Source organism: Rhea pennata, chromosome 1 (genome assembly GCF_028389875.1).
Source record: "Rhea pennata isolate bPtePen1 chromosome 1, bPtePen1.pri, whole genome shotgun sequence".
Taxonomy (NCBI): domain Eukaryota; kingdom Metazoa; phylum Chordata; class Aves; order Rheiformes; family Rheidae; genus Rhea; species Rhea pennata.
This window is the reverse complement of record NC_084663.1, coordinates 86,089,323-86,104,382: the sequence shown is the minus strand read 5'-3', so window position 1 is coordinate 86,104,382 and position 15,060 is coordinate 86,089,323. Positions and strand designations below refer to the sequence as shown.

Sequence of the window (15,060 nt, the reverse complement as noted above, 5' to 3'; positions counted from 1 at the left end):
CTCTGTGAAAGACTGTTTGTGCATGCATATGTTAGAACAAGAAAAACAGATCCCCCCGTCCTTTTAGAGAGTCAAAATACATTCTTTTTGAAGACAATGTAGCTTCCCAGCACATGGAGTCTAGGAACCCACACAGGACAGAAGGCATTCCAGGCAGTGGCAGACAAATTTAACACAGGTAGCAAAGTATATTCTTTGATTATAGAAAAAATAAGGCTCTTTTCATAGGTGTAGTATGTCATCAGTAAAAACAGGTCAAATCCTCTGCTTCATTCACCTTTTCTCTAGATCCACTTCCTTTACCAGCATAAAAGTGTATTTCATACCAAAGATTCCAACCTGCAGCATAGTGGCCCCAGCACTTCTGAGGGAAGCAGTTGTCATCCTCTTTCTGTTGCTCAGGTAAGGAGGAGGTGCAAGAACAACAGATGTAAGCAACACAAGGCTACAAGCTCAGTAGCATGAACTATTAAGGTAGTGCTTCATAGCAGGTTGTGTTTCTTCCCTTAATCTACTTGGTCCAATTCATCAGATCGAGCAAAAGGAAGAGGCTGTGTAACTACTCAGCTGCCTGACATTTACTAGGGCCCATGGCTACACTGTACTAAGGACCCAAAGGAAGATTCTGCAATAAGACCTTTGTGGACAGTCAAGGTGGAAGAGTCATCTTTAGAGGGCAGTACAGTAAGAGCACCTCTGAGAGCATGAAAGGTCTCACCTCATTTCTCATAGATGTCTCCACTCTAGTCCCTGTCTTCAAGTCCAGCTGTGCCCTCTTATGGGTGTTCCTGGATCCAAATGAAGTGAAGATTCTGAGGCTGACACCCACATACTTTCTCCTTTGTCTTCCTTCCCCCTCCTTAAGTTCCATACCCTTGCTTTGTACAGAGCTAACAGTAGGCACTGTCAAACCAGTGCACCAACACTTTGGAGATTTGAACTCTTCCAGTGCTTCAGAAAGAAGGGCTACATTGTGCACGCTGGAGCTGAAAGTTTCACACAAAATAAACTCCTGAGAATGCTATGCCTGATATTGCAGACATAGTCCTAGTCCTGTTATGTACTGGAAAGCACCAACTCTCAGAACATGGAAAAGGACCAGTCTCCAGAGCATGAGGCCTCTGAGGTCCAGCAGCCTCAGCCTAGTGCTGCAGTGTGCTTACAAGGTGGAGGAGGCCAAACAAACAATGAGTTCATAAGTAGCCATCATAATAGCTGTGTTGGGGATCTGGCGGATCAAATGGGCCAGAAGCCCTCGATATAAAGCCAGGGGTCCCTCTTCATGGACCACAAGTTGCAGAGTCTGTATAAAGGAACGGTACCGGGACCCTTCTTCTCGCAATCGTGTCCGAATGACCTCTGGAGAGGCAAAAGGGGAAGAGGTATTAGCAGACTGATGCTACAGGCAAGGTATCATACACCAAGGAAAACAGAAGTAAGGAGAGTTGGCCCACTCACCATGTGGATATGCAATGCATGAAGCACATGTCTTGGAGACAGCAGCAGCTCCCATTAGTTCAAAGAAGTCATGGCTGTTTGGTGAAAGTCTGAGTGGTGGGGATAGGGAATGACAGCTGTTCCTCAGCTGCTGTTTTAGTGCTTCATATATGACAAAGTGTATGATGGTCTCTGATACTCCAGCATAGGAGGCACTGATTCCACGGTAAAACCCACGCAAGCCTTCAGTGTGGTATACACGCATGGCACATTGGAGGGCATTACCACCCAGCTCCCCCTTCACCCTGTAAAGGGGGAAGCAACAGGAGAGGGTTAAAACTACATATTGCTTCACTGACTTGAAATGCTATTGTGAACACAGCCATACGACTCTTCCCCAGCATGCCCTGAAGACATGCTGTGTTGGCAGGGCAGAAACTCGCCTCCAAACCAGCCTTAATTTGAACCAGAGTGGCTCTAAATTGCTAACTTTACCTGGCTTCCAGTTGCATCCTGGTTTTCACCAACCAGATAGGGTTAGTGAGCGTGGCAGAGGTAACTCCTGGAGAACAAAAGGGAAGGACAGCAGTGAACACTTGGATTGTGCTGACATTTTGTGGAGAGTTCCTGATCTACCAGCTCTCCAACTGCTGCTTGGCAAGTTGCAGGTGTTTGCAATTCGAGAAAGACCTTGAGTTCCCTGAGAGGAGACATTTAGGGCAGACTATTTGATTTTTCTCCCTCTCCACATTCCAGCTTTTGTCTGGTGGTTCCTAAGAACCTCTGCCTCCCACTCATAATACTACTATAGGCCCAGCAATGACAAAGAGGCAGGAAACAACAGACTAAATTTGTGAAGGTGGAACATTTTGTACAGAATTGTGAAATATCCAGAGATGTGATTCTGTGAGGCATCTAAATTATACTTTGCTTTTTTCCCCTCCTCACACCTGAATAGAGCTCTTTTCTTGATAGCAACTAAAGGGCTAAAGACTAAATCCATGACTTCGTGTGATAAGCCTAAGAAGAATGAAGAAGGAGAAAATGTTTGTTTACCCAAGAAACTCGCTGCTGCAGATGGGGGTTTGGAGAAAAGCTTTAGAAGAGGGAGCAGGACCGAAGGGAGCAACAAAGGGTGGTGGTGAAATCTCTCATACTCACAGCTAAAAGGACCCCTCTGCTCTGATTTCGGACAGAAGAGGCTCACCTGCACAGGCTGCTGACAGCATATGTACTTTCTTGGACTCTGGTACAAGAACAGCATTGAGCTTCTCCTTAACTCCAGAATAGGCAGCAAAATAGATAGCCCTGGTAGAAAAGAAATACAGAGAAGTTACAGCTCACCAGAAAAAACAAGAACAGCAGTGCTGTGGGGCCTCACTTCAACTTTGTTTACTCTCAGCATGTGTTTGTCTAATGTGACCTCAGACATCACTTACACTTAGTCTGCAGCAGTCATCTTTCCTTTCAGTTGTGATCAAAAGGTCTAAAAAGTGCCTGAATTAAAGGGTCCTGCAGCACAATGAGCTCATGACCCTGGCTGCTTTCCAAAGGTGGAGTAATAGCTCTTATGGAAGTACTTTAGAAGGTGTACAGCATGGGCTATCCTCACGGAGAAGTACTTACCGTGAAGGAGCAACCCCAACAAGGTTTGGGCCCAGGCCTCGGAACAGAGATCGCATGCCTTCCTTCTCAAGTATGGTCCTACAGAAGAAAACGAACAGAGAAATCAGGAAAAGACCTAAGATGAAGGCTATTCTGTTTCTCCTTCCTTTTTCTTCAGTACTTCCTATAGTCTCCTCTCTCTACCTCCAATACTATTCTTTTTCTGCCCTATCCTTATTTTCTTTCCAGCTACTCCTCCTCTCTCTTTGAGTCATTTCTTCTTATTCTTGCTGACATGTGATGAAACTACTAGCTGTGAAATTTCTCCCAGTCCCAGCGGCTGCCTTGCAGGCTCAGAATTCAAAGCACAGATCAACTGAGCTCATATGAAACTTTTCACACAGCTGCAGATCCCAGAGCCTCAACCCAAACCCTGCTTCCATCTCTCTCTCCATCTGATGGCCAAACTTTCACTTCCCTGCCACTAACATGCACACTACCCCAGCCTACTCACCTCAGCAACTTGAGCATTCCAGGGGATGATGGGGCTGAGTGCATCAGCCTCACACTCGTACCCGACATCTGTATCTCAGGGAGGCATACAGGCCGAAGCATCAATTGGGATGACTGTAGGCGTGTCTTCACCACTTCCAAGGGGCACGTCAGGATGGCTCCAGCTGTGCCACCACATCTAGGGCATAAAAAGGGCATAACAGCATACATAAGAATGACACCAGTGCATGAAGAGACAATAACTGTGACCCTGCTCTGACCCTCTCCCCTGTATTGCTGTTAGGTCCCCTAGCCTGCGTCACATGTGACCTCTTGCTCTGACACTGATTAACGTAATAATGACTTAACTTGGGACATCTCCTGGCAGCCTCACTCTGAAACCATCATGAGACAAACAGTCCCAAGTCCATAGGAACTCAGAAGTCCCTCAGCTTAAAGCTGCTGATCTTTGCATTTAGAATTTTCCAGAGCAAATACTTCTGCCCAGTCTCACTGCAATGCCTTCAGCTGAAATCACCAGGCACAGTACCTCACACCTCCCCAGAGAAGCACTGGCTCAGTCCAAACTCTCCCACCCCTCAGCCTACCTGCTTCTTCAATCTGTAACCTATTCAGTCCCATATTTGCATGGCCCTGTAAGAAAGGTCTGCACTTTCTGCCAACAGCTGGGCTTGCCCCTCCCAGACTTGCCTAATGAATGAGGACCCTGACCTTCAGCAGACAGAAGCTATTTTTGGAATTCATGAACCATCAGTCAACCTAGTCATGCTTCAGAAGTGTTGAGAGGACACGTACCCCCTTTCTCCCTTTTTGCTATCCAGGGACAAATCAGAATCAGAGAACCGATATATTCAGTTCCCAGCTTTTGCCCCTTCAGGTCTTCTGAGAACTCTGTTCTTGAACAGCCTGCTCAGGTAATGCCTGAAAGACTGTTTTGAGATGAATTTGTGTGCAATGACCACAACTTGAATAACATAACCACACAGAGACTTTGACTCGTAGACTTTCATCTCTGCTATAGCCAAATTTGCTTTGTTTCACATGGAATAGAGGGTAAAAATGCTCACTCTAGACCCAAAGAAAATAGTCAGCTAAAGAGAGACAGGATATCAGGGAAGAACTAAGTATATCAAGAGAATTACATGTAAAGGTACAGGACAGTAAATGGCTAGAGTGCTGAAGAACTAAGTTTGAAACAATCTGTACAGCTCAGACCACATACATTGAGTAGCTCACATATGCCTTTACTACTGGTGCTCCATTTATTGCTGCTTGCAGGTTAGGGAAAAAAAAATCAACTGTGGTAACTATTGCAACGAAATCCAAGAGGTGATGTTCTAGCAGCTGAATGAGTCTAAAAACAGTATCTGCAGATAGCAATAATAGCAACTACTTATGGTACTTCATTGTACTCCTGTTGCTTTCTCAAGCCCTTTACAGATCTGTGCAGCTGCGATGACAATCAGCAGCAATTTTCCTCAACAGATACTACAACTGGTAGGAGCCTGGGGATCAGGCAGAGCCTGACCAAAGAACGTAACTCAGGTTCAGAAGACAACAGAAGCTCAGGACTAAGCATACTGGTTTAGGTCATCTGAATGAACAAGCAGCTCAAATATGGAATCCAAGACAGCCTACTTAACCATCCAGGAGTTATGTGAAGTAGGGTCTCCTTTTAGAAAAGCCACATTGATTCTTCCCCAAAAGACCATATTTAATCAGGTGGCTAATAGTCCTGTTCTTCACCATAGTTTCTACAGATTTGCCTAGCAAAGCCTCCAGACTTACATGCCTGTTTTTTTTCTGGATTAGAAGTGTAGTTTCCAGCTCAGGAAAGAACTGAGTGCAGTGGTGACAGATTGAGGAGTTTCGGAAGTCCAAATAAATGCTACTACAAGAACAGCTTTGACTTCTCACCTAAAAGCTCGGCATAAAGTACAATAAGACCACATTTACAGAAACAAGTGCTTGGTATCCTAAAGATTTCTCTCTGGAACTGCGCATGAGGAGACACAACTTTATTAGATATCTGTGCTTCTTCAAGAAGCCCCTGGAAAGAGCAAACTGTGGTCTGCACTAAGGTGACTCCAAGCCCCTGCCTAAGCAGGGTGAGGATATGAATTTGAGCCCATTCTCCATATGTATATGGAAGCTTCCCGAGTTCAAGCTTACCTTAAGCTACCAAAGGTAGCTAATAGAGAAGAATTTTAAAAGTAACAGTAGAAATAAAAGAAATTGTTACTCTTTAACATGGTGGTTGTTCAATCAGCAGTTAGAAAGTCTGAGAAAGAGGGAGGATTTCCAAGCCAGTGTGGCTAAATAGCAAGACTAAGGAGAATTTTTCAGGGAGCAAAGAACACAGACTAAACTAAAGCTATGGGAATAAAGTACTCCAGTCGTTCAAAAAAAGATCTTAACTCTGATGTCTTATCATGCACTAGAAAGTAGTCAGCTGCCCTCAACATATGAAAGGCATGCGAAAGGAGTCTTTAAAATCCTTGGGTTTCAGGAGAAACAGAAGACAACATATTATCTTCACAAAGATTTTTTGATTCAGTATTAATGAAGGCAAAATGGAATGAAATCTAGTAGAAACAAAACATTTTAAAAAAATCAGCAGGCATGAAAAACTTGTGGCCAAGGATACCAAAAAGAGCTGACTGAGGACACTTCTTGCCTACAGATTTAAATGCTTAATAAATCTTAGACCACTGGGAAAGTCTAACAACTTAGAAAAGCGATAATTTACTTAAAAGGGGTATTTGTAATGATTTATGCTGCTAAAGGCTACATAAATGAAGATTCAAAGACACTTTGTATGTTGGTAGAGGAGTTATATCATTTTTATAAAACTTATCAAACTAAAAAAAAGCTGACAAAAGTAACTACAAAGCTGTAAAATACTTCAGTTTTTGTGAAGAGCAGCCTTGATACTTCACAAAACTGCACTTACAGAAGCCTAAGGCTCCTGCTAAGGAGCCTTAGCACTCCATCTACAGCATAGATTCTAAATGGATTAAAATTGAACCACAAAAATCTTTTAAAAAACCCAAACAACCAAAAAACTAACCCCACACTTCCTTCCCTTCCCCCCAAAAAACAATTATAAGGAATCAAATAGCAGTGCTCAAGCAAGAATCTAGGAAAATTAGTTTTAGACCTAATCATTTCCAGTATTTCCATCAACAGTCAGGAAGTAACATTTAAATCCTGATAAAAACCATGAGTGACAAAGACTGTCACAGTGGCAAATAATAAACAAATAATAAACAGAGCTGCAATGAGTGGCAAATAATGCAAGAATATATGGAACTGAGCAGTCACAAAGGATCATTATGCTGGGCTTACATGGACTGCTTTAATAAAGCCACGATCCTGAAGTCACGAGTCTAGAAACAGGCAAAAAGGCAATTCCTGCAAAATAGCAGGGAGAGCAGCAGTGGACCACCAGTATAACATACTCCCAGAACAAAGCAATGGCAGAAAGGTTTATGAAAGGAGAAGGCAGATAATTTTATCTTAGAAAACAATACTGCCTCTACATCTTGTTTCATATTTTAAAAGGAAAACTGGAAAGTTTGAGGTGGAAGAAAAGAACACAAGAAACCCGAGGGCTAGAGAAAAGAGGATTAGCAGGAATATAAAAGGCACCATTAACATGGTTCAATGATCTGAAAGGGTATGCACTGAGGTGACAAGGTTTACTGGTAATTTACACTTATTTAGGCTAGCCAAAAAGGGAGATGACTTGAGAATCTTCATTTAGGAATGGCAGTACTAGGTCAGACCAAATCTCCATTTAACCCAAGATTCTGTCTAGGACACAGGCTAATAACAGCTACCTACAGAAGAGCAGGAATAGAGAGTAACATACACCTCTGCAGGAAGCAGAATATGCTCCCAGCTTCCTGCAGATTTCAGCTCAAGGATCTCCTCAGCCAGACATGTTGCATTATTTAATAGCCTTTGATTCATTTTTCTTCATTAATCTGTCTAAAAGCTTTTTACAGGTGTCCCCAAAACATTTATCCTCTAGTGTCCTGTGGCCAGGAGTTCCTCAGTTTAACTGCACGCTGTGTTAAAAACTACTTTTTGCTTTAGTTTTGAACAAAGCTCTCAGAAATTCCACCTGATCCTCCCTAGTTCTCATACTAGACAAGAAAGTGAACAACTGCTCCTTCAACAATGAGATCTGTTTAAGTAGGTAAAACAATATTAACTAAACATTGCAGTAATAACCCAAACTTCTTATTTATCTTTTGGGTTTTAATCAATTGTCATTTAAGGATTACTGCTCAGTGGGTTGGGGCAGGACAAAAAGCTCCCATGAATGCATGGTCTGTCACTAGCCAAACTTTTGCATAGTTTTTTAAGAATCATAGTGGAAAACGAGGATGAAGAAAAGCTTAAAGAAACTTCCTTATGAAAAAAAAAGGCTAAGATACAGTGACTTTCTAGTTCAGAGAAGAAATTAATAAAGGCAAATAAAGTATACAAAATAATGCAGGGAACAGAGAAGGCAAGCATACACAAGCAATGATCGACATAGCACAACAACTATACAAACTGCAGAGAACTGGAAATTAACTAATTAAAATCAATTAAATAATATTTTATTGTACCTGTTAGACTGTGGAACTCACTGTAATATGAACGCCAGCAGGTCGGCAGAATTCAAAAAGGGATTGCCCATTTGTTTAGACAATTATATTGGGCAGCTACCCAGAAAAGTCCGGAGGGGCAGGGTATCTTCTGCTTTGGGATATCACAAACTTTAAAGTCTACTATTGTTTTGAGGCTTAATGATAGATATTTCTTAAAGAGAGGAGGAACGAAACACGTAGTGAGAGGGGCTTTGCTCAAGGGCGAATTCAGAGGCACGGCTAGGAGCAGCGCCCAGAAGCCTGACTCACCGAAATCAGCTGCACCGTTTAAAGCCACAAAAGACAGGCAGGAATCTGAGATATGCAACCATTAAGTGCTCCTCCCGCCCGAAGACAAGATGCTCCATGACCTGCTCCGCTGAAGTCGCTTTTCGCAGCTCTCACTCCCCGCTCAGCGCTCTGCTCTCTTTCCCCACCACCCACGGTGAACTCGGGCTGAATGAGATCAGCCGCGGCCAGGCAACAAGGGGACGGGCCTCGGCGCCCCAGAGCAGGCGGAGCGCCGCGGCCTGGCGGTGCCCAGCTCGGGGAGCAGCCGCGGCCGCCCCGGGGCTCCCGGCTCCGCTCCCGCCCCGCGCGGCGGCACTCACCCTCCGGCGACCAAGTGGAGCAGGGTGCTGCGCTGCGGCATGGCCCGGCGATCTGCCGTCGCCCCTCCGCTGGCCCCGCCGAGGCGGCGGCCTGTCCCGCCCGCCGCCGCCCGCCATTGGCTGCCCCGGCGCGGGTGGGAGGTGCCGCGGCGGGGCCCGGCCGCGGGCCGGCCCGAGGGGAGGCCCGATCGGGGAGAAGCCCGGCCGGAGGGGCCGGGGCGGAGGGTGGCTGGCCCGGCTCGAGGGCTGTGTGTGGCGGGCTGATCCTTTTGGCTTCCTCCGCGGGGCCGCTTTCCCCCCAGAGGCGTTTCGCAGGTGGGGGAACCAGGGCACAGACAGCAAGGTCGTTTCTTTGAGATCAGACCGCCGGGAAGCAATGGGTCAAAGAGGAGAAACGGTTCATTCCCGACTCTCGTCCTGGCCCTGTGTGGCCGCAAATACTTCCTGAGATGTTTTGTCTTGTGTGAAATCAGGTCAAGATGCTTAAGAGAGAAGAAAAGAACAAATTAGACCCATGACTTAGATTTTCAAAGGTTCAGTGTTGCCAAAAAGGGGGAATATTCAGGGCCGAAAGATCCTCAGGCTGCTTCAACAAACATAATGCAAAGCTTCACATGATGTCAGAGTTTACAAAACCATCTCCACTTGAAAAAAAAAAAAGTAGAATATACAGCAGCAATGTTGTGCTCTTGCCAAAAAGGCGCACATTGTGTTAGCATGCGTAGACAGAAAGATAGTCTGTAAAATAGGTGAAATAAGCTTTCAACTCTACTTTGTTCTCTTGTGACGTTTGCAGGAATAGAACCGATGAAAAGTGGGTAAAAAGTCATTCTGAAGTATGAAAATATTAGGTCTATAAGTCCTTAGGTAAGTTCAACGCTTTCAGACCAGCTGGGCCAGATGAAATTCATCCTGTGATGGTTGGAAAACTAGCCGAAGCAATCTCAGAACAACTCGCATTTATCTTTGAGAATCTGCAGAAGATGGAGAGGTTCAGAAGACTGAAAAAGGGCAAATATATTGGCTATTTTTTTTTAAGTATCTGAGGAATTAGTGGCCAGTCAGCTTTACTTTACTATCTACAAATAAATAGAAAGTAGACAATTCAGATTTGTCAAGAAAACCACGACATGTCAAGCCAATCTTTGATAATGAAGCAATTTGGATGCTTGGATAAGGAAGTAACAATAGATGTCATGAATTTTGATTCTGTTTCCTAAGATAGTCTTATAAACAAGCTAGGAAACATTGGAAAATAAATAAATAAATAGACCTATTGAAAATATTGTTAGGAGAGTCTGTTGCTGATTAGAAAACCTTAATTTAAGATTGATTTTCAATGATATATTGTCTAACAGGAAAAGTGTATCAAGAAGTTCTGCACAGATCTATCCTCAGAGTATTACTACTTAATAGTTTCTTCAGTCATTTATACAGTGGATTAGAAAGTGTGCCTATTAAATCTGCAGACAACACTAGCCTGTGAGGGATTGCAATGAATTTGGAAAGCAAAAATTAATATTCAAATGATCTTCATAAATGGGAGAAATGGCCTGAGAGAATAGAACACAATTTAATAAGGCAAACATGAAGTTCTACAATTGGAAAAGAACGATGAATTTCTAGGATAGGGAAATGGCTTGGCAGAGACCTTTATCCTACATGAAAATATAGAACGGGGAAATAGCTAGGCACAGACCTCCATTCTGTCAGAGGTCTTCATCAGGCTCAGGGCCTTCAGGAGGGTAATATCTACCTTCAGACTGACAATGGTGGAGGGATGCAGAGCCCAGAATAGCCTTTTCTGGAGCTGTACAGTCTACTTTCCTCACCTCTTCATGAGTTACTGAGGCTCTTTGATATTTCAGTTCTCACTGCCAAAATATTTACACTTTGCATGCAAGGGTCTGTTCACTTTGCTACTCTGCTGACTTAACAGAATCACAGAATAGTTGAGGTTGGAAGGGATGTCTGGAAACCATCTGGTCCAAATCCCATGCTTAAACAGGGTCAGCTAGAGTAGGTTGTCCAGGACCATATCCAGTCAGGTCTTGAATATCTCCAAGGATGAAGGCTCCACAACCTTTCTGGGCAACCTGTCCCAGTGTTCAAGAACTCTCACAGGGAAAAATATGATTTCTTATGCTCAAATGGAACAGAGTAAATGGAAAGAAATGGAAATGTTATTGTGGTTTAATTTGTGCCTATTGTCTTTTGTCCTGTCTCTGGGCACCACTGAGAAGAGTCTGACTCCATCTTCCTTACACCCTCTCTTCAGATATTTATAGATACTGGTAAGATCCTCCTCCTCAGCCTTCTCTTTTCCAGTCCCAGCTCTCTCAACGTCTTCTCATGTACCAGCTCCTCTAGTCCTTTAATCACCTTTGCGGCCTCATTTGCTGGACTCATTCCAATACATCTATGTCTTTCTTGTATCGAGGAGCCCAGGATTGGTCACAGTACTCCAGATGTGGCCTCATTAGGGCTGAGGAGAGGCGGAGGATCCCCTTCCTTGGCCTGCTGGCAACACTCTTCCTAATGATGCCCAGGATACCTTTGACTCTCTTTGCTGCAAGAGCATATTGCTGGTTCATGTTCATTTTGCTGTCCCCTAGTTCTCTGCAGATTCACTCTCTAGCTGGTCAGCCCCCAGCCTGTACTAGTGCAATTCCTTGCCAGGTGCAGGACTCTGCATTTCCCTTTGTTGAACTTCATGAGGTGCCTCTCTGTCCATTTCTCAAGTCTGTTGAGGTCCCTCTGAATGGCAGCACAGCCCTCTGGTGTATCATCCACTCCTCCCAGTTTTGTGTCATCTGCAAACACGCTGAGGGTGCATTGGCCCAACCATCCAAGTCATTAATGAAGATGTTAAATAGAATTGGACTCAGTATCGACCCCTAGGGGACATCACTGGTGACTAGCTTACAGTTGGACTTCATGCTGCTGATCACAAGCCTCTGAGCCCAGCAGTTCCATCAGTTTTCAGTCCACCTCACTGACCTCTTATTTGTTCCATCATCTTCTCAAGGATCAAGGAGAAGTTGACTGATCTGTAGTTTCACTTTTCCTCCTTCTTGCCCTTCTTGAAAATAGGAGTGACATTTGCTCTCTTCGAGTCCTCAGGAACCTCTCCCAATCTCCATGATCTTTCAAAGATAATCAAGAGTGGCTTTGCAATGATATCAGCCTGCTCCCTCTGAACTCACAGGTCCATCCCATCAGGACCCAAGGACTTTTGTATATTCAGTTTGTTTAAGTGTTCCCTAACATGATCCTCCCTTGCCAAGGTTCTTCCCTTCTGGTCTCAGGGACTTTGGATTCCTAAGGGCCAGTCTCACCAGTAAAGGCTGAGGTGAAGAAGGCATTCAGCACTTCAGCCTTTTTGGTATCCTTTGTCACCAGGACCCTTGCCTCATTTAGTAGCAGGCCCAGATTTTCCCTAGCCTTCCTTTTGCTGCTTTTGTACTTATAGGAGAAGTCTTTCGCATCCCCTACCAGTTTCTAGGTGGGCTTTAGTTCCCTTAACCACATCTATGCATGCTGGTACAGTGACTCTATATCCCTCCTGTGTCACCTCCCCCAGCTTATGCTTCTTGTACACTTCCTTTCCACGTTTGATTTTAGTCAAAAGCTCCCTTTTCATCTGTGCAGGCCTCCTGCTGCCTTTGCTTGATTTCCTGCTCATTGGGATGGACCAATCTTGAGCTTGGTGGAGGTGATCCTTGAATATCAACCATCTCTCTTGGACTCCTCTTCCTTCAGGGTTTTATCCCATGGGATTCTTCCAAGCAGGTCCCTGAACAGGCTGAAGTCTTCTTGCCTGACTTTAGGTCAGACCATTTGCTTTCTGCCTTTTTATGCTTTCTGCAAACAGAAACAATTGTGGCTTCAGCAGGATAATCACCTACTTGCAGCTATAGCTTTGGTGGTCCTGGATGCTTTGCCACTACTGCCACTTCTGATTCCCCTAGCTGCAGCACAATTCCTTAGCACTGGAAGGGATAAATGAACATCTGACTTTTGCTCCTGGTTCTTTCACTCTGGGTCTAAGACCCAGAAAGCTTCACCCTGAAAGGTCTCTTCCTATTCTTTCTCGTGGTGGGGGGAACAGCCACACCTCACTCTCTAGCCTTAGGACAATGGCAAACTGTGATTGAGAGTTAAACTGTGGAAGATGCTTCTTCAAGGCCTTCTACAGGCCGTCTTCAGACTAGTGGAAATGATACTGTCACATTTTCAGCAGATCAAAGGGTTGCTTAATGTTGGAACTGTTCAGTGGTGTGCAGTCATAGTGCTGCTCTGCAGAAACCTTGGTGAGCCTAAAGGGAGCCAAGAGCCAGGGAAAAGGCATTGTCTTTCTGTGAGAAGAGAAGGGAGGAGAAAAGAAGAGAGGCTGTATTTCTTTGTGTTTTGTTGATGCAGCCAGCAGAAATTAGACTGGGTGCATTCCCTGTGGTGCCTGTTCTTGATGTCCAGACTGAGGAAGGTTTGCTGTGGGGCCATTTTTACCGAACTGTCTTTGAGTCTCCCTTCCCTAAACCAGTAAGATGGGCTGAACTGTCATCATAAGCTGGTGTCATGGATGCACCCCAAGATCCTGGCACAACTGTTTATGAGTCAAAGCTGCTTCACTTGCACTTTTTCACTGCTCCCTATCTCAGCCCAGTCTCTGATTACTTTTGAATTTTGCCCATGCCTTATTACCTAATTGCCTGCACTCTTATCTATGTCTTTATGCAATCTGCTGTTTTCCCTAGGACCAGCACTGTCTCCATCTGTTCTTCTCAAATGTAATTGAGGATTCTGTCAAAAAGCCTCCTCCCTCTGTCTCTCTCTTTTCATGTGCTCTTGCTAACACATAATCATGCTAAGTATGGATAGGGTTAGCATTTTTTAATAGTTGGTGAGTCTTGTTTTTCATTCCAGGGGCTTCTTATTGGAAGGGCCAGGTTAGTTCTAAGTTAACTACAACTTGCAGGCAAGTAGAGAGCAATATTATAAAGCAGACATTTAGAAAAATGAAATGTATTTAACTAGCTTTACATAACTCTTGCAGCCTAGGGCTCTATGTGTAAGAGCAGTCATGTCGATGGCTTTTCAAGTGTTGACATGTTAAGGCAGCTGCCTGCCAGATGTAGGGTGCTTCCACATTAGTGCCTGAATTGATATCAGAAGTGTGCTTTCAAAGTGAATCTCCCAGTCATCCTCACTTGCTGTGTTTTAATTCATATTGCAGAATAGTGTCAGTATGTGCAAACTAGATTCCTTTCAGAGGAAATTAAGCTAGTAGATGTGCCCGAAGAGCATACCTAATGCACTTCAAGCACAAATTGGTGTTCAGTTCATGGGGTCAGAGAAGAGATAATCCAAAGTAAACACCTCAGACATATTTGGTGTAAATCTTGGATCACCAGCCCCACCTGTATCACTTCAGAGATTTGTGCCTGTTGAGCCATGCTACTTGCTAACACAGATCTGCCCATAGATGTTATGAGAATTTCAAAGCTGTGAGGGGAGCAGTTAGGAAGATTTACTGCCAATAAATACAGTGCCTAAAACAGCACCAGGCATCAGCTTTTGGTCAGATGAACTGCATCTGGGAAGCATGGCAGGGATGCTGCAGAGGGAGATATTCTTTTTGAGAAGGAGGAGACAGGATTTGATTCTTTAAACATTTTTTAAGCACTCTTATGTCATAGCGAGCAGTATACATCATGCAAACCCCTCTTCGTGCTTCTCCCTTTCTTTTAGAAGCTATGATTGCATCGGCTCTGATTGCCCATGTGGTTTTCTCTTCCTTGGAATCACACATGTAGTGAGAAGGCTGAAAACTTTAAAGGAGTTGACATTTATATGGCTTATCTGAAGCCATTACATACTTTTTGGCTAAATGCAGACAGTTTTTACCTGTTACCACCAGCTGCAGTATTTTAGTGGTCCAAGAGCAAATAATCACATAACAGTCCATCAACCAGATGAATGCGTGCTATACTCAGCCTAGCAATGTAGTCTCCTGTAAAGTGAGCTACAGTTACTCTTAATGCAAAAATTGCATACTCACATCTGCAATTCAACCAAGATCTGTGGTGAACAGTACACCAACACCACAGCAGCACTGCTGCCCTAAATATATACAGTATATTTATTGATTCTGTGATACAGTTTCAATCATATAGTATAAAACTGTATGTGTGTGCAATATTATGTATATCCGCAAATGAGTGGGCACTGCCTGGAGCCTGGAAGTGCCC

The 15,060-nt window shown here is 44.1% G+C and overlaps 1 protein-coding gene across 1 annotated transcript; it reads right to left on the bottom strand.

Annotated features, from left to right (window-relative positions):
• Positions 1-168: 168 nt before the first annotated feature.
• Positions 169-8,874, bottom strand: LOC134150294 (solute carrier family 25 member 36-like). The gene is made up of 7 exons (XM_062594103.1): positions 8,810-8,874; positions 3,557-3,733; positions 3,064-3,141; positions 2,645-2,745; positions 1,933-1,999; positions 1,459-1,742; positions 169-1,359 (listed from the first exon to the last, which is right to left on the bottom strand). Exons 1-7 carry the CDS (start codon positions 8,848-8,850, stop codon positions 1,160-1,162), a joined length of 948 nt encoding a protein of 315 aa, XP_062450087.1. The 5' UTR covers positions 8,851-8,874; the 3' UTR covers positions 169-1,159.
• Between the last annotated feature and the right edge of the window lie 6,186 nt (positions 8,875-15,060).